The sequence below is a fragment of the Zalophus californianus genome, chromosome 9 (assembly GCF_009762305.2).
Source record: "Zalophus californianus isolate mZalCal1 chromosome 9, mZalCal1.pri.v2, whole genome shotgun sequence".
In the NCBI taxonomy this organism is placed as follows: domain Eukaryota; kingdom Metazoa; phylum Chordata; class Mammalia; order Carnivora; family Otariidae; genus Zalophus; species Zalophus californianus.
The window spans coordinates 62,688,980-62,707,124 of record NC_045603.1 but is presented as its reverse complement, the minus strand read 5'-3'; the positions used below and the strand labels follow the sequence as shown (position 1 = coordinate 62,707,124).

Genomic DNA, 18,145 nt, shown 5'->3' with positions numbered 1-18,145 from the left:
TTTTAGAAATCAAATAAATTCTAAATAATTAAATATTAGAATACTAATTCTAAATTATTAGAATTAAATATTAATTCTAAATCCTGAGCTCAGTCTAAATCCTGAGCCATATTATCCAGGTCTCCATGATCTTTTGGCACCTGAGCAGAGAAAAGTGCTGAGGGAGGGAAATGACCTATGGGTCTCAAATGTTTGTCAGGCTGAATTGGAATCGCTTGGACTACTTTTAAAACACTGCAAGATCACCTTCCTGGAAATCCGAACCCCTGTGGTTTATTTTGTTTTGATCCACAACCCAGAACAGAGCCCAGCACCAGGCTTGCGCTCGTGACTCTGAGATCGACACCTGAGATGAGATCAAGAGTTGATTGCTTAACTCAGTCAGCCAGGTGCCCGCCCCTTGTTTTTCTGAATCCCTATGGTTTGTGTTGGGATCTGTGAAGTTGTAGTTTGTTTACCCCTTTTCTCTCCTCTGCATACACCGTGAGACAATCACTGAATCTCATTTTAGCCCTACTGTTATTACTTAGGGCTTTAGGAATGTCATCACCCCTTGGCATCAATAGCCTAAGAGTTAATGCAGAATGTAGACTATAAATCCATAGGAGAATATCCCTATTATAGTATAGTGGAAAAGGCACCAGAGTTGGTTTCAAGCTCTAACTCTGCCAATTCCTGTGACCTTGAGCAAGTTCATGTACCCTTTTGGAGCCTTATCCTACTTATTTGTAAAATGGGAATAAATGCTACATTTGAAAATGCCGAGTCCATTAATGTGCTGTTATGTTAGTCTTCAACAAATGTAACTTTTTAACATATTACAAATTGCCCCGTATACCTCACAGGCTTGTGATGGCTATGTGAAGATGACCCCAGATGAAACCCAAGATAAAACTATTCTAAGTACAGTGACTAACACTAGCCTTGGGGCAAAGACAACTCTTCAGACAAGCCTCCTTATTCACTTCAGGTCTTATGTCTCAGGTTTTAGTAACCAAGAGCGATTGTCAGATACACTATAAATTCACTGCAGCCTTTTCACAAGCGCTGAGGTGGTGGGCTTCCCCATTATGTAGTAGGCAAGGGTTGCATTATTAGTCCTGTGATCCCCAGAGTAACTCAGATGACTTACTAGACAGAACCTCCTTGTTGAAGTTTGTCTGAGACACTGAGAAACGACAGAGGAATAGGCTAAATACTGTCAGGGGCAGAGAGGTAGTGCAAATGAGTAAGCTTAACAGTTCTTAGCTACCACTGGGGTGGGATCACAGAGGGCCCTGCCCTGTTCATCTGGCAGACAAATGCTTACCAAAAAGCATTCAAAGTTGTTTCAAATTTAGCACAGTCCAAACAAAATTAGTTTACCAGTTGGCAACTTGTGAGCTAAAACATACTCTATAATCAGAGTATCACCCAAATGCTTTGATGTGTTCCTGGTCCTGCCAAACACCCAGCTTGGTGTCTTAACCTTGCATGAAATGTGTACTATGTATTATATAGGATGGTTTGGTAATGACAATGTGGGCTCTGGAGTTAAGCTATTCAAGTTGAAACGCCAATTGCCTATTTATGAGCAATGTGATGTGGGGAAGTTACTTTCTGGCCTTTCAATCGCCTCATCTATAAAGAGGCTGATCCTCTTGTTATAACAATTAAACGAGGTCAGAGGAGTGCTCAGACCAGGACTAGCACATAGTAGTCAGTGTTAGCCGTTTTTAACATTCATAAACTAAGGTGCCAAGAGAAGCTGATACGTTTAGATTCATTGGTCCTATCCAATAAAGGAGCAGAAAGCATCCCAGAGGGCGAAGCTAAAAGAAATGTCTCCAATCAGGATCTTCAAATTGTTACATCTTATTTTAGTTCTGAAATTAAACCCAGATTAAGAAGGGAGAGCTAAATGAGGGAGGATAACACTGAGAACAGAATTCCCAGATTACTTCTATCCTGTTACAGTATTTGGCTCCTGTAAGACACACAGGAAAATCTTACAACAGAGAAAGGGAAAATGAAGTTCTAGTGACAACCTTGGGATAAATGAAGTGCTGACTTTCCTGTCATTGGTATGGTGACAGGGCCTGTAGTTTACTATGCCTGAGTTTTGTTTTATTAAATGGTGACAATATTTCCATTTATATCAGTTCTGCCAAAATGCTTTCAATTTTTAAGCTAAGCAATTTTGGTTTTTCTTTTCAAATACTCATACTTTTTATTGGCAGCACATACGGAATATAAAAGCATACTTCAACGGTGAAACAAGACTACAGATAGAAAAATGTTCAGCTTAGAGCAAAAAAAGGCAGAATAACAATTTTTTTTAGTTTAAATATGGCAATGATGTGACCTTTAGCAACAGCAAAACTATTTGACTAAGTGGGTAAACTGGTATTAGTGTTTGGGGTCTGCAGTTCACCAAGTCTTCCAGGGACTAAACCTATTTACACCTCCATCCCTTTAAAAGAATCACTAACAATATGGGCTTAAAATGTCACCTAGGTGGTGGCTGATGCTGCAGTATTTTGGAAATATTTTTTCTTTTTAAGATTTTATTTTTATTATTTATTTGTCAGAGCGCGCGCAAGTGCAAGTATGAGGAGCGGCGGGCTCCCTGCTGAGCAAGGAGCCTGATGCTGGGCTTGGTCTCAGGACCCTTGGATCATGACCTGAGCCGAAGGCAGACACTTAACTGACTGAGCCACCCAGGCATCCCCGGAAGTATTTTCAAGGTTAAAAAAAATACCCAGGAAACCAAACAGGGAAAGGAAAAATTTTTAATTACAAACCAGTTTACATACTGTTAAATGGGCACGAACAGCTCAGTTGTAACCACTTGTAATAACACTAGTAGGACCTCACAGGAGCCAAACTACAGCTCTTCCCCATCCATTAACTCCTGGTGTGCTGTAACAGCACAATTACTTCATGTCACATTTATGGAGAACAAGGAACACTTTACATAAAGTACAACTGTATACTTTTAACATTCGGCACAAACACCACATGCTGGCACTGGGAGACTTCACAGCAGTGTTTATTGCACCCAGAGTACTGGTTGAAGTATACTTTCATTCTGACAGGATCAAATGGAATACAGTATAGGAGTATTTTTAACACCGTCAAACACCACACATATAAAATGCCACTTAACTGGGAGGAAATTTTCCATCATATTAAGTCATAAGCAAAACTTTCAAAAGAAAACAAGCAGCTTTACCTGAACTTCTAAATACTGTGAATCTGAGACTGACTGGACCTACCCAGACTCAGGGCAAAGGTTGTAAGTATTATTGTACTGTCTTTACAAAAAATTTTTCTTGTCAATTTTGCCTTCACCTAGTCCAACCAGATGAGAGATTAAGATGTCAGTCCCTAGTATCTTCACAGAGTGCCCTTATGACCAGTTTGGGGAATAATGACATGGAGAGGGGCAGATGTGAGGACGAACAGTGAGGGAAATTTATCTTTCATGATCCTGTGCTATATTACTCAAGGGGCTAAGATAAGGTATGGTCAGTGATACACAGCAGTTTATCCTTAATGCCTTTTGAAAGACAATCCATCCAATCTGTACTCTTGACTGTGTGCAAAATATCAGCAATAATGCATTTAGGGGCTCAGATGAATAGAGAATATCAATCAACCCGGACTCTAGAAGGAAAGTCCCCAAAATGAGAAGTCCTTCAATGCCATTCCCATTACTATTCTCATCAAGTCCATGGCTGTAACAGACTTGATTATTTATCTCCACCAGACAAATGTGAATTGATTGGATATAATCACATAATCTCAGGCTCCACATGTAAAAATGTCAGCAGTGGCTGAAGAGCTGCAGCTTCATGCTGAAGGGACCCACGTCCTCTGACTCCAGAGCTCCACCATCTGGTCTCAAAGTTTTTCCCTCTGAGGGAATGGCTGAAGAGAGGTAGCCCAGTGCAACCTTGCTGAGAGAGAACTTTTCAATCACAGTGATTCCTACTGACTTGCTGAGAGAGAGAAAGAGCTTTGCAACAATTAGGTCCACAGCTCCTGAGACTGCCTTGCAAGTTGTCTTGGGCATGCTTCGGAAAACCATGACAATTCTGGTAGGAGGTGTCTTTTAGGAATAAAATAGATGGCTCTTCTTTCCTTTAAAGTCTCTTCTCATTCCAAAATCTCATGTCAGTTCATAAAGGCTACCATCTTTTTCTATAACCAACCTCCTGAATGAGGAAGGTGAAGGTTTTACAACTCTATGTGCTCAAGAATAAATATCATCGGGAAAGCTCTGTACTAACATGAAAGTTAAGAAAATCAGGACTTAAAAGAAAATCCTGATAAGCTTTCGATCTCTGAGGAAAATCTGCTCAGTGATTTTCCAAGGTGATTAATAACCACTAGCTACATGTCAGCTTTGCTATTTGTGTGTTTAGCACCAGCTTTATCCTTTCTCATCCCTCTTAACTTCCACCAAGAAATTTAAAGCGGAAATAAGTTAAAACAATCCTGAACCTGAAAGAGGGAGATGCTTCATAATTTTATATTCAATATGGATGAAACCAGTTTCATTGAGATTTTATCTTTTTATAATCAAAATAACTGACAGGGTATGCATAAGAAAAAAAGTATTTCTCAGCCTTTTATCTTTTTATAAACAAAACCTGCATACCCATCCTGTAATTTATCTTATGAAAACTTTATTACATTTCTCAAATATGTTTTTTTTTTAACACATAGCCTGGTTAAGAAGCATGCACATAGGATTATCTCTCAAAAGGATAAAACAAGCTGGCCCCTGGGCAGCTACTTAAGAGTATGTGTTGGAATGATAGCAGCAAATGTCAGCTTTTCAAAGATCCTATCTAATCTATTTCCCAGGTTAGGAGGTCAGGAAGAAAAAAAAAATTCCATCTTTCAAACATATATTGAAACAAAGTCTTTCCCAACAAAGAGTTGAGTCTTAAATGCAGTCTGTGCAACAGCACATACTTTTGGCTATGTTCACACAGTAAACCACAGAAACACACTGGCTCTGATGGCTATACTTGTGGAAGACAGACTGATCCAGTGTTTACTTAGTATAGCCACCAGTGGCTTCTCCGGTCAGCAGGACTTTAGAGATGCTTACCGTGTGCGCACAGTCCAGGAAGGACATGCCCAATGCAATCAAACATTGCCAACCCTGAAAGATAAAGTATGGTCATCATTCACCAACCTCTCTGCAGACCCCTCTCCCCATCATGACGGCTCACACTGTACTGCTCAGATGCAAACCTGCTCTCTTCCTTTTTTTTTTTCTTTTTTTTTTCTTTTTTTTAAAGATTTTATTTATTTATTTGAGAGAGAGAGAATGAGAGATAGAGAGCATGAGAGGGAAGAGGGTCAGAGGGAGAAGCAGACTTCCCGCTGAGCAGGGAGCCCGATGCGGGACTCGATCCCGGGACTCCAGGATCATGACCTGAGCCGAAGGCAGTCGCTTAACCAACTGAGCCACCCAGGCGCCCTTCCTTTTTTTTTTTCTTAAGATTTATTTCTTTCTTTGTCAGAGAGAGATAGAGGGAGGGAGAGAGAGAGAGAGAGCACGAACAGGGCGATAGGCAGGCAGAGGGAGAAGCAGGCTCCCTACTGAGCAAGGAGCCTGATGCAGGACTTGATCCCAGGACCCTGGGATCATGACCTGAACCGAAGGCAGACACTCAACTGACTGAGCCACCCAGGTGCCCCCCTGCTCTCTTCCTTGAATATGTATCTAGCTCTGCTCATCTCCTACCACCCAGGTTGCACAAGTCATTCTTCCAACCCCTTACCCCCTTCAAGACATCCTGGAATCTGCCTTCCTCAACAAAGTTTCTTCATACTATTTTCAATATCAAGTTGCCGGTTCCTACTGCTTTGTGCTTGTCGTTTGTTTCTTTTGCCAACTGGGAGTTCCCTGAAGACCCTTTTTCTTCAGTCCTACCCCATTCCTCATGACGCAGGCACAGGTGGAGGTAATGACCGACAGACCAATACAACTGGGATAGTATCCCAAACTACTCTATGAAGTACGTGTTTTGGGGTTTAACAGCAGTAACCGACCCTGAATCAGTCCTCAGCCTAAAAATGAGGCTTCAACAACCTTGACGGTCTCAGGGTGACTGAGGACAACTCAGTCTCTTCATAGCTAATTTGTAGGAAGGAAGGATTCCCTTATCTTCTATAGTGAATTTTTAAAATAATTCCTGTCAAGGACATGTTCAGTTACTTGGGTTTCCTTGGGGTAAATCCTTAGAATATAGGTTCAGCATAATCCTAGTGTGCTCAGTATACTGGGGAAGAGAGAAGAAAAAATAAATAAATCCAGGACATAATTTTTCAATAGTCACTAAAGTGATTTTCTCAATCTAGTACTTAACCTGTGACAGATACTGGCATGGGGACTAGGTAAGAGCTAAAAAGATCAGCAGGTCTCCAGGCTCCATCCTTAACCATTCTCTGCAGCATGTATGGTATAAATTCTGCTGTCCCTAACACCACACATGCATTTTTCAGAGAAATCTGTACAGAACAGGGAGGAGCATTTGTTGTTTTTGTTGCTAGAACTATTTTCCATTACTATTAGTAATGTTATAGAAGATTTGGAAAATAGAGAAAAGAATATATCCATCAAGGAAACATCCTAACACAGCTACTATCACCATTTTTTACATAATTTACCCAATTTTTGAAAAAAAATATTTATTATCTTGGAACACATTATTCTACATTCATTTTCTGTGTAGCTATGATTTTATAACCATCATTTTTAAATAACTCAAGAGTAATTCAATGAGAGAATATCACTATTCTTTCTTTAGTAAAGAGCTATTAAAATCTTATGCCACTCCCTTTCTATACTGTTCTTTTAATTCCTCAAACACACTACACTCTCTTATCAGGAATTTTTTTTTTTAAGTTATTTATTTATTTATTTGAGCGCAAGCGAGCACAAGCATGAGCGGGCAGAGGGAGAGGGAGAAACAGACTCCCCACTGAGCAGGGAGCCTGAAATGAGGCTTAATCCCAGAACCCTGAGATCTTGACCTGAGCCAAAGGCAGATGCCTAACTGACTGAGCCACCCAGGTGCCCCTCTTATCAGGAATTATTAAGAATGGAAACCAGACAGAAGTGACATGACAGCTCTTAAGAATCAAAATAAATCTTACAGTTAAAAATACCATTTAACCACAGTTGACTTAATTTCATGTAAACTGTCTCATTAACCTGGAGATAGGACTGCTATGTGCTTAAAAAAAAGACTGCTACGTGCTCTTTTGGGTCCTTTCATTTTGGTGTTAATAAGCCCCATCTCTACCATCTCTGACACCTACACCTCTGCCCCTCCTGAATGGACTTACCAGGTAAAACACAAAGCTCAGATAAGCCACACTGACCACAGCAGCTACCACATACAATGCCACATGCCCGAGTTCCTGGACATAAACCAGGACAAAGTACATGTTGATGGAACAGACGATAAGGACCAATATCCCGCCTGCAATCCTCCAGCCTCTGTAAAAGAAGCATCAGTCACTGGTGGAACAGTCCAACCCATTCATAAGCAGAAAAGGACACTGTCCGGTAGGGTAGACAGGACAGGAGTAAGAGGCATCTCAAAATGAACTGAAAATTGTTCTTACTATGTCCCAAGTAAGACCACCAATAGGGAGAAAGAGGGGGGAAAATACTCTCAAATAATCCTTAATATTTAAGTCCCTAGAAATGCAACAAGTCCTGAGTACCTAGAGATGCAACAATTTCAAAAACCCCATACCCTTTCAAGATGTATATAAAAGGTATTTGTTTATGGTTTTCTCATTAAGATCATTTAACATGGAATTAAGGTGCTTTACACTTCAGTGACTAAAGCTGAAGAATTAATAAAGCCCTAAGAGCAGAACTTTCTCCTGCTAGAAATGAAAAACGTGCTTGCCTTTTTTACCACATTCACAGTCTTTGTTCTCTGAGCCAAAGACTGAGGGGGGCAGCTCCAGCATTCACCTCTCAAAACATGTGGTTCCCCTCCATGACTCATTTTCTGACTGGCCTATTCAATGAAGACATGCTTCCCCCACGTATTTTTGGGGAACTGAGAGAAGTACACTCACATTCCATTGGCAAAGTCATTCATAACTGGCCGCAAGCTTGTAAACGTGAGGATGGGTATCAGAGCAAAGGGAAGCTGGAAAAGAGAAAGAAGATCAGATAGAGCTACTGGAGATCCTTGTATTACCCCCAAGAGCAGCACTGTTAGCACAAGGGAAACACACATCCCGCCTCATCTACCCCATGAGAAATTATTCCTATCATCCCAAGATGCTCATGCCTTATGTTGAAACCTGTAGAGCCGTCATTAATTTAGCATTGATTCTGATCCTGTATCTTTATAAACATTCGTATCTGCCTTGCCTTTTTAACCTCAATAGGACCTAGCAGTGTCCTGTGTTATTTAATGTTTGCTTGGATTAAAAACAGTAATTTTATACTCTATATGTAATTATAGCAGATAATTCCCATTCAACAGGCTTTTATTTTATTTTAAGATTTTATTTATCTGATAGAGAGAGAGGGAACACAAGCAGGGGGAGTGGGAGAGGGAGAAGCAGGCTTCCCACTGAACAGAGAGCCCGATGCGGGGCTCAATCCCAGGACCCTGCAATCATGACCTGAGCCAAAGGCAGATGCTTAACAACTGAGCCACCCAGGTGCCCTAGGCTTTTTTTTTTTTTTAAGATTTTTATTTATTTGAGAGCGAGAAAGAGCACAAGCAGGGGGAGCGGCAGGCAGAGGGAGGAGACTCCCCACTGAGCAAGGAGCCCGAAGTGGGGCTCAATCCCAGGACCCTGGGATCACGACCCGAGCTGAGCCAGATGCTTAACCAACTGAGCCACCCAGGCGCCCCTTTTTAAAAAGATGTCATTTATTTATTGGACAGAGAGAGAGAGAGAGAGAGAGAGAGCACAAGCAGGGGAGCTGCAGGCAGAGGCAGAGGGAGAAGCAGGCTCCCCACTAAGCAGGGAGCCTGATGTGGGGCTGAACACAGGGCTCCATCCCAGGACCCTGGGATCATGACCTGAGCTGAAGGCAGATGCTTAACCGACTGAGCCACCCAAGCGCCCCTCAACATGCTTTTATAAACCAAACCATTTCTAAAAGTTTTTTAGATACCAGGGATTCCATACATTTACTGCAGACTGAGACTGTGCCTCTTTCTTCCTCTGAATTTTCCCCAGCACCCAGCACTACAGGCTTGGTACCTACGGGCAATATATAATGCTGCCTAATTAAATGGGATGGGAGTTTCCCCAGCTCCCTCCTCACCTGTAAGCTCTGCAGAACATTCAGGAAGTCATTCATCCCCGTTAGATGCTCTACATCCTGGAAGATAGCAACAAGCAGAGTAGGGATGATGGCAATAGAGCGGGTGAGAATCACTCGGGCAAAGCGTGACCATTTTAGGTTCAGGAATCCCTGGAAGAAAACACAGAAGCAGGATGAATGCCTAGAACAGGAAACAGAGAAAGGTTTGGGGAGGTTCGGGAAGATCCTAGAAACATGGGATTAAGAAGTAACAAAAGGGCAATCAATATTTTCTTCCTCTAATCTATACCAGTCAAAACAGCACATACCTCCATGACAAACTGGCCAGAGTAAGTTCCTGTCATGGTGGAGCTCTGTCCTGCAGCCAGGATCCCCACTGCCCAGATATAGAGTGCAGCTGGCCCAAAGTAACATCCTAGTACAACACCCTGGGAGAGGCAGGGGAGAAAGATGTTTGTGTCAATGATCTGCTTAGACAATGACCAAAACAGAATTTCTCTGCAGCATTTCTCCCTCTTCTTTTGCTACGTACCAACCCTACACCACGTACTGTGCTGGGCGCTACTCCCCAGAAGCTAGACTCAGGACCTGACCTCATTTTAGAGGCCTTCAACATAAATTTTGCTGGATATTCCTTCATTCCTCTGCTCAGTCTTTTCTCCAAGTTCCTAAAGCCTTCATCCTCAACTTATATCTTAAATATGTTTAAAAAAAAAAAAAGAAAAAAGTCTACACAACATTTCCCAAATTATATTACGTAACACACTATTCTGGAAGATAATAACAAGAGTGAAGAGAAAGGTCAAATACATTTGGGAAATACTACATAAATTATGTATTCTACTCTTGGGAGATTCATAATGTAACCAGCATAAAAAGGACTGAGAGGTCCCAATAAAGAATACTTTACTAGGAGTACTTTCTTTAGTCTCCCCCAATTCACATCCTATAAAACAATATAATATCAACATAACTCTGGGAATTGCTGATACAGTTCATTTTCAGCTGATCCTCTATTCCCTCCCATGTAATCCAGAAATGCTTGTGTGGCATCTAGACCTCTGAAATAAATGACACTCCAGAGAAGATAGGTTCAGCTCCAAAGTGAACCCACAGGAAAGATCAGACACTGTGCCAAGAATACTGATTCAGGAGCAGTGATCACAAATCTGAAAAGGCTTACCCCTTTGTAGATGTCCACAGTCAGTGTCGAGTTATCGTCAGGAAAAAGGTGAGTGTGGGGACTGCTGTTATTTCTACAGACTGCAATCTGGAACGCAAAGCAGTTTAGGGGCAACTTTTATTTTTGAGGCAAGGACCAGACCAGAGGAGTTCTCCTGCAGATCACAAACTATGGGTCACATTCAAGTTATCTAGGAGACACAGGCTGGAGGTAAGACACTGGATACAGGGTGTAACACGAGCAGGGACTGGCAGCAAAGGCAGTTGTGGTCTTCTTCCATAATCCTTCTATACCCTCATGCCATCAAAAACATTTACTGAGTTAAGAGTGTGCCTGGTAATACGTGAATGCTGGCTGGCTTTAAGTGATGGGAGGAGGAGAGGGCCCTTAAGAAATATGAGAGGACTCCTTAGTCAAAGCAGAGCCAGGTGTCAGAGGTCCTATAGATAGGCAATCAGGAATGAAGATGATAGTGAATTCAAAATGCAAAAGAGTGTATCTCAGCCAGTTTCTGCTTTCTGTTTGTTGACTTCTCCCTATCCGTCCTCACCTCCAAATGGCAGGACTGGCAAGCAGGCTGGCGGTTGATAAACAGGAAACAAAAAGGGATGACAAAGAGCCCAAGAGACATGAAGCCACAAACACAACAGCGTAAGGCAATCTTTGCTATTCTGAGGCAAACTCCCTTCTGAGCCAATAGCTGGGAAACATGGGTCTAGGCTTGGTCTGCCCGCAGACTGTAGACCCTGACTAGTGCAGTGATGAGGGGGCAGCCCTAAGGCTGGAGATCTGTTTTCCTTGAGCTCCAAGTCACTGTTATTTTGCCTACCCTATTCCAGCCTTCACTACCCTCACATTCACTACCACTCATGACCCTGGCTTACTCACCACCTGGTCGTTGGTTTTCTCAAAAAATGCTTCGGCAAAGACTGAGACGACAAAGACGTTGATGATGAAGGAAACAAAGAGTGCAATGCAGGATTCAATGAAAAAGTACTTATTAGCTTCTCGAACTTCCTGCTTATTGGCTCGGTTTACCTGTCTGGACTAGAGAGATAAACACCAGTAGTCATTTTTTGATTAGTTAGAACACGATTCCTAGTAACATTTCGGCAAACAACTGACCATAAGAAATGTGAGAAAACTTACTTACATCCCAGTTCATTAAGTGAGTAAGGACTTCATGACCCTCTGACAACACTGCACGTTCCCCAAACAGGAAATGATGACTGTACTACTGAGCTCTCAGTTATTGTGGCTAGAAGAACCACGGACATACAAAAACAACCTGATTTTCAGTCCTAACAACCTTAATTATAAAGGTCTCTGAAATCTTCCAGGAAACTACTGTATAAGACTGACTGATAAAACCTTGGTTGGGCTCTTTACTCCTTATCTCTTCAAGGTCACTCAGTCTTTTGGGATTTAAACACAAGAGATTTGGTGTACTTTTGGACCTATTATGAAGAGTTTTAGTCCCAGTTTCTCTGTGGGGTCACTTATTTCTGGCCACCTTTGTGACAAAAACAGAGTCTGAGTGTGTAAAATTTATAAACATCCAACCGTGGAAAAACCTTTCACTCCTTTAGGGCTCTAATGCTTTTAAACTAGTGTCCCCTGCAACTAAAGGAAACATGAACTATCTGGATGACACAGATATAAGGGCCATGCTCACCTTGACTAAGGCAGAATGCAAGTACATATTGTGTGGCATGATGACAGCTCCCACGATGCCCACAGCCTGCTCGACCTGTGGGGTGTGACAGCCTGAACAGGATGGCAGGAACATGCCCTTGAGTACCTGGCTCTGGCTGGGTTTCACTGTAATATACTACATACCAACATAACAACTATTAGAACGTGAGACCAGGGGTGTAACATAGTACTAGGAAACACTCAGCATCCACTGCTCCTTACAATACTCTTTTCAACAACCACCTAGAATAATGAGGAATATAGAACCATCAGAAAACCAAGAAGTATGAGGGACTTGCTTCCAGGTCTGAGAATTCAGGACTGTGATATCCAAATATTTCACATCATATTTTAGATATACAAAGTAGATGTGTGGAGAATGTCATTTACATTCTAAAGAATTAGACGGCTGCTAAGGGCCTCATTGACATTAGCTTCACAACAACTCCTATGAGACAGACCCAAGAATATAGTCAATTCTTGATTATCCATACTTATGCCTCTATTCACCTATGTTTATCTAAAAATCACTTACGTTTGCCACTAATGTATGCTGAGACTCATTCATAAATACTTCTCGCACATACTTTGTCCTGGTTCAGCATTTCTCTTGGACGCCTTAGACTAATCTATTGTATAATCTACTTACAGATTAGATGTGCTTTTTTTTTTTTTAAGATTTTATTTCTTTTATAAACGGAGAGACAGAGAGTGTGAGCAGGAGGAGGGGCAGAGGAAGAGAGAGAATCAGATACCTGAGATCATGACCTGAGCCGAAATCAAGAGTCAGACACTTAACCAACTGAGCCAGCCAGGCGCCCCAGATTACATGTACTTTTAAAAGGTTAGCCAGGCCAGAGCGCCTGGGTGGCTCAGTCGTTAAGCATCTGCCTTTAGCTCAGGTCATGATCCCAGGGTCCTGGGATCAAGCCCCACATCAGGCTCCCTGCTCAGCGGGAAGCATGCTTCTCCCTCTCCCACTCCCCCTGCTTGTGTTCCTGCTCTCGCTATCTCTCTGTCAAATAAATAAAATCTTAAAAAAAAAAGTTTAGCCAGGCCAATGAGCAAAAATGAGTTTCTAACAACGGGACATAGAAAGCTACTATTACTGCATATAATGGTACTGATTCTTAGAGGAGTATCTGGGTTGGGGCACAAACCAGGAAACATCCACTATATCCTTTATAGTTCATTAACTGTCACAATACAGAGAAAATTCAAGCTGCAGTTGGTATAAGCCAGGATAAGCAAAACTAGAACCTCTCCAAGTTAACAGCCAGGAATAACCCTGCAGCTCCCTCCAGAGCCCTCTCCAAGGCTGCTCCTTGTGGGGCTAGCCAACTTGGAACAAAGGAGGCTAGTTTACAAGGTCCTAAAAAATCTGTTATTTTTGACCTAGGAGACCCAGCAGGCCTTCCCAGAGACTAGTCTCTATAGATCATATTTCTTCAAAATTGGCCTAGGCCAACTTGGCTTTTTGTTAACACGTGATACAATTAAACCATCTTAGCATTATACGGTCTTAAAAGAAAAGGCAAAAAAAATCTTTTTTTGGTTATAAAAAGTAATGAATAGCCTGCAACACTTGCCTCATATCCAAATGTGAGGGCCATAATGGTGATGAGAAAGCCAAAAAATGCTTCTAGCTTCCGTAAGCCTAAAGGGGAAAATGCAACAGTGAGCTCATAGAAGACAGACTTCTCCATCAGCCTCATGATGGAAAGTAGCTCCTTTGACTGACCCCTCCATTCCCACTCTCCTTACCATATTTGTCCAAAAAGAGAAATACGAAGGTATCTGCAATGGTGATGAGAACTCCACCCCAGAGAGGAACCCTAGGTCAGAGATAAGAAATGGAGATTAACAGGAAGAAAGGAAACGTTGAAAAACACTTTCTTTCCAACAGCTCTCCAGACAGACAACACTTGGAAAAGCAAGGACTCACGGGGAGGGGACAGTGGCAGGAAGTCAGGCCTTGGGTAGTTTAGGATCACAGCACCAACTGAATGAATTACATTCATTCAAACACTGACTGTCTACTAAGTCAAACATTTAGGATACAAAGCTGAAAAGTATGGGTCTTATCCCTCAAGGAGCTCACTGTCTAGTGGGAGAAACTGATATACAAATAAATAATTGTAACACACAATGTCACACACTATATAATAGAGGGATGAATAACCCGACATGAGAACATAGAACATATAGAGCCTACAGCTGCTAGGAGAGAAGGTGGCTCCAGAAAGGTTCCACAGAAAAAATACTTAAATTGAATCTTGAAAACTGAAAATTAGTTTGGTTTTTGTTTTTACATTTGCTTTGAAATCTAGCAAAATATTACTTTCTGGAGGAAAACCCCCTCACCTTCCTACAGACAGGAGATTGATCGCAATGGCTGAGCCAATAACTTCTTGCATATCTGAGCCAATGATAGCCAACTCCACCATCAGCCATAGGATAATTCGTGGGACCTAAATACCAAACAGCAGAAAGACATGGTTCTAATTAATCATTTCTAAGAACTTTCCCTACAGTTTGGAATTCACATTTGGCACTGACCCATCAACAGTCCTCCATAAGGCTTTGGTCTAGAGATGAAGAACCAGAACTGGGCTCCACCTGGCCCACCATTGCACTGTGGCCCCCAGCTGGAGAAAGCAAGGGTGCTTCTGTGTGGTGGTGCCTATGAGCCAAGGTCAGGACAGCAGCTGATCCTAATTTTTTTCTCTTACTTTCCACTCAATAGAGGAACGGAATTTCCAAGCATTAATTTCCACTTAATTTCCTACCTAAAAACAATCCAAAAGTTTTAGGGGAAAATGAGGATGCTAATATGGTCAAAATATTGTTCAGGAGAGAACAGAAAATGACCACAGAAGAAAATATCCTGACCGTGGCTGAAGAGACAAAACAAAAATGAAGAGGCTGGAGTCAACTCTAATGTAACGACAATATATAAGCAAGTGAAAAATGACAAATATGTAAAGGGACTCAGGGCAAACTGGTTGAAATTGAGTGGCATATAACAAAGCAGGAACCTAATCTGGTCAAAGAATCCAGGTGAAAGACAAGTTTAGTTAATACTGGCTCACAGAGACCAAGGGAAAAAAAAATACCTTCAGGTATCTACTACGCCAAAAAATTATTACAAAAAACAACTGTTAAGATACATGAAGAGAAACTACAAGAAATTATAAATTACTAAGGTTTTTTTTAAGAAGCATATAAGGGGGAAAAAAGCAGATAAGCATAGTTTTTCACAGCCAGGAAAGGAGATTAAACATTTAGGACAAACCAGAGGCAGATCATGATCTTATCTAAAGGTGAACCTAGGTTAAAACTACTTTCCAGTCCATTCCTGCCTTAGATAGCAGGAAAGGCCCAAAATGTCCAGAAAAAAGTTGTGGAAGACAGTGTAACCTCCAGGGTCAGGGTAAATTGAAAAATAATTATTAACAAATCCAAAGATCCTGCCACAGAGAGTTTGTAGTAAAAGAGAAAACCTTATTTTTCAAATTGATGACAAAGTCAAACAAAAAAGAAAGTATGTATAATAGGAATATGGATGTATGAATGAAAGTGCTCAGAGCACTCCCACCCCTCCATGGGCTGGGCACTGCTAGATGTCAGAAGGCAGAATGAATGGTAAATACTTACTCAAACTGAATTTTTCTAAGGAAGCTTTCTGGCAAAAAGTGAATCTCAAGTTAAATTCTGAAGGAGTACAGAAATATGGGTTGGCAGCAAGAGGGGCTACAGCATTTCCCCTGGAACTCATCCGCAGGGCACTGACCACCAAGTCCTCCCCTATTTCAGTATACCATGAGGCCAGCACGTTCCACCAAACACACAGGTTCTTCTGAGATGAGTGACAAACAGGACACTACCCGGCTCACCTTGGGATACTGACGGTGACACACTTCAGCAAGATGCAACCCCGTGACCACTCCCAGTCTGGCTGCAAGGCGCTGGAGCAGAAGCCCCACCACGGTGGCCAACAGAAGAACCCAGAGCAACTAGAGAAGAACAAAATCCCAACATAACACTTACTACACAACTGGAGTGTTTTTGTTTGGTTGTTTGGTAATGTGAATGAGAAATACTACATTCAGGAACGAGCCCAGGTCAGGAATCAAATAATCTGAGTTCTGTTTCAGTTTGTACATATAACCTATTAGGTCACCTCAGATCTTTCTGAGCCTTAGTTTCTCCCTTGTTCGGGGAAAACTATGTGGAGTGGATAAAATAAATGTTAAAGCGAACTATGTGTATAAAATAAATTTTAAAAACCAGATGGCAAAGTACTTTTCACCTAAGTGTCACTGCCAATGAAGTGTCTGCATATAACCTCCAACGCTGATGATATCCAACAGGCAGAGTAGGGGGAAAGGATGTGAGGGTGTACTGTGTGTTTTTAAAAGGGACAGGGGTAGGACTAGATGTTCACCTTAAATCCAGCCACTGCTCCAGACTGCAAATCAGATTCGATGTTTCCTGGATCCAAGTAGGCAATGCTCATAAGAAAACCGGGTCCCGTGAAAGCCCAGAGTTTACGAAAGCTAAAACAAGAATACTATAGAAGAGAGGAAGAGATCAAACTAATTATCACCTCCGAACTACTGATCTTATTAATCTGTTATTTTATCACATATAAAGCAACAATATCAGCTTCACAAGAACAAAGGATTTAGGATGTTGGATACTGGGTGTGTCCAAGTTCAACGTCCATCTTACCCACTTTTTTTTTTTAAAGATTTTATTTATTTATTTGTCAGAGAGAAAGCACAGCAGGGGATGCAGAGTGAGAGGGAGAAGCAGGCTCGCTGAGCAGGGAGCCCAACTCGGGGCTTGATCCCAGGACCCTGGGATCATGACCTGAGCCAAAGGCAGACGCTGAACGACTGAGCCACCCAGGCACTCCCATCTTACCCACTTCTTATCAATAAACTGGCCACTTCTCTGTCCATATAAGAACCCTTCCCTTACCTGCTCTTTCCATCAATCAGCCTCTCATTCTAAAACCTAAGTAACAGTATCAGTACCCTTGTGCCCAATCACTACCCAAAAGGGACAAAAGCCATGGTAAAAAAAGAACATGAAATTCATACTTTCTAGATCAAAAAATAATCACTAGTGTAACGTGGCAGCTGTTTTCAAGGCCCTCATTTGCCTGAACAGTTACTGTAAACAGTTCTTCTGATTACAAAAGTTGTCTTCAGAGACTGCTTGCCAAAATTCGATCTGAGGCTGTTGATCTTGAGTTGTCCAGCAGACTTTTCACTCCTAAGTCTTCCCTAAATACTGTTTTCCTCCAAGGATTTGTCACTAACCTCCTCCTCAGGAATGGTGATCTTCTCATCAAAGTAGGTGGTAAAGGGCTCCTGTGAGTGCTCAGTGGACCGGGGGAGAGAGGAGGTACTATAGGCTGGGTTGAGGGTACCAAGACTGGGAGAGTCCCCATGGTCTCCAGAAACATCATCTAAATTAACAGGTTGGAGAAGAAAGAAAAATGAACAAAATATACCAACAACTTGTCCTTAGCAACTTTTAAATTAAATCTTTTTAATACCTAAATGCACAAGACCAACCTGGCTCTACTCGATTTATTTCTAATATTTTATTTTCATCTATACTTTCAATAAATTAATTCCTAACTAGGCAGTATATTCACGTGGATGGAAATTCAGGAAGTAAAAAAAGCTTATGGTAAAAAAGCTCCCTCCCACCCCTCCTCCCCAGCCACTTTGCTCTAGATGAGTTTTAACGCTCATCTCACAATGGTTTTCCTACTTTCACACTTCTATATACTCAGTTGGCAATTTTTAGAATCATTTCATTTTCTTCTAAAAACACTGATGCCTAGGGCTCAAAATATAACATTCCCCGACTAGCCATACTGGTAACCTAAAATCCTAACTTTTCGAAGAACAGAACTAGGTCCGTCTAGTGGG

The 18,145-nt window shown here is 41.6% G+C and overlaps 1 protein-coding gene across 7 annotated transcripts in view; it reads right to left on the bottom strand.

Annotated features, from left to right (window-relative positions):
* The window catches only part of SLC11A2 (solute carrier family 11 member 2), a 40,595-nt gene that overhangs the window by 5,716 nt on the left and 16,734 nt on the right, over positions 1 to 18,145 (bottom strand). For 5 of the 7 annotated variants that reach the window (XM_027595370.2, XM_027595372.2, XM_027595368.2 and 2 more), the window contains 14 exons: positions 17,525 to 17,673; positions 16,642 to 16,767; positions 16,091 to 16,210; positions 14,559 to 14,665; positions 13,959 to 14,029; positions 13,784 to 13,851; positions 12,175 to 12,330; positions 11,388 to 11,546; positions 10,500 to 10,586; positions 9,625 to 9,744; positions 9,317 to 9,466; positions 8,104 to 8,177; positions 7,354 to 7,507; positions 5,105 to 5,158 (listed from right to left, as the gene is read on the bottom strand). In XM_027595370.2, coding sequence (XP_027451171.1) covers positions 5,105 to 5,158; positions 7,354 to 7,507; positions 8,104 to 8,177; positions 9,317 to 9,466; positions 9,625 to 9,744; positions 10,500 to 10,586; positions 11,388 to 11,546; positions 12,175 to 12,330; positions 13,784 to 13,851; positions 13,959 to 14,029; positions 14,559 to 14,665; positions 16,091 to 16,210; positions 16,642 to 16,767; positions 17,525 to 17,673 — 1,595 coding nt within the window. Of the gene's footprint in view, positions 1 to 2,757; positions 5,159 to 7,353; positions 7,508 to 8,103; positions 8,178 to 9,316; positions 9,467 to 9,624; positions 9,745 to 10,499; positions 10,587 to 11,387; positions 11,547 to 12,174; positions 12,331 to 13,783; positions 13,852 to 13,958; positions 14,030 to 14,558; positions 14,666 to 16,090; positions 16,211 to 16,641; positions 16,768 to 17,524; positions 17,674 to 18,145 lie in introns of those variants that run through there. The other 2 variants (XM_027595369.1, XM_027595375.2) reach the window with 2 other exon arrangements.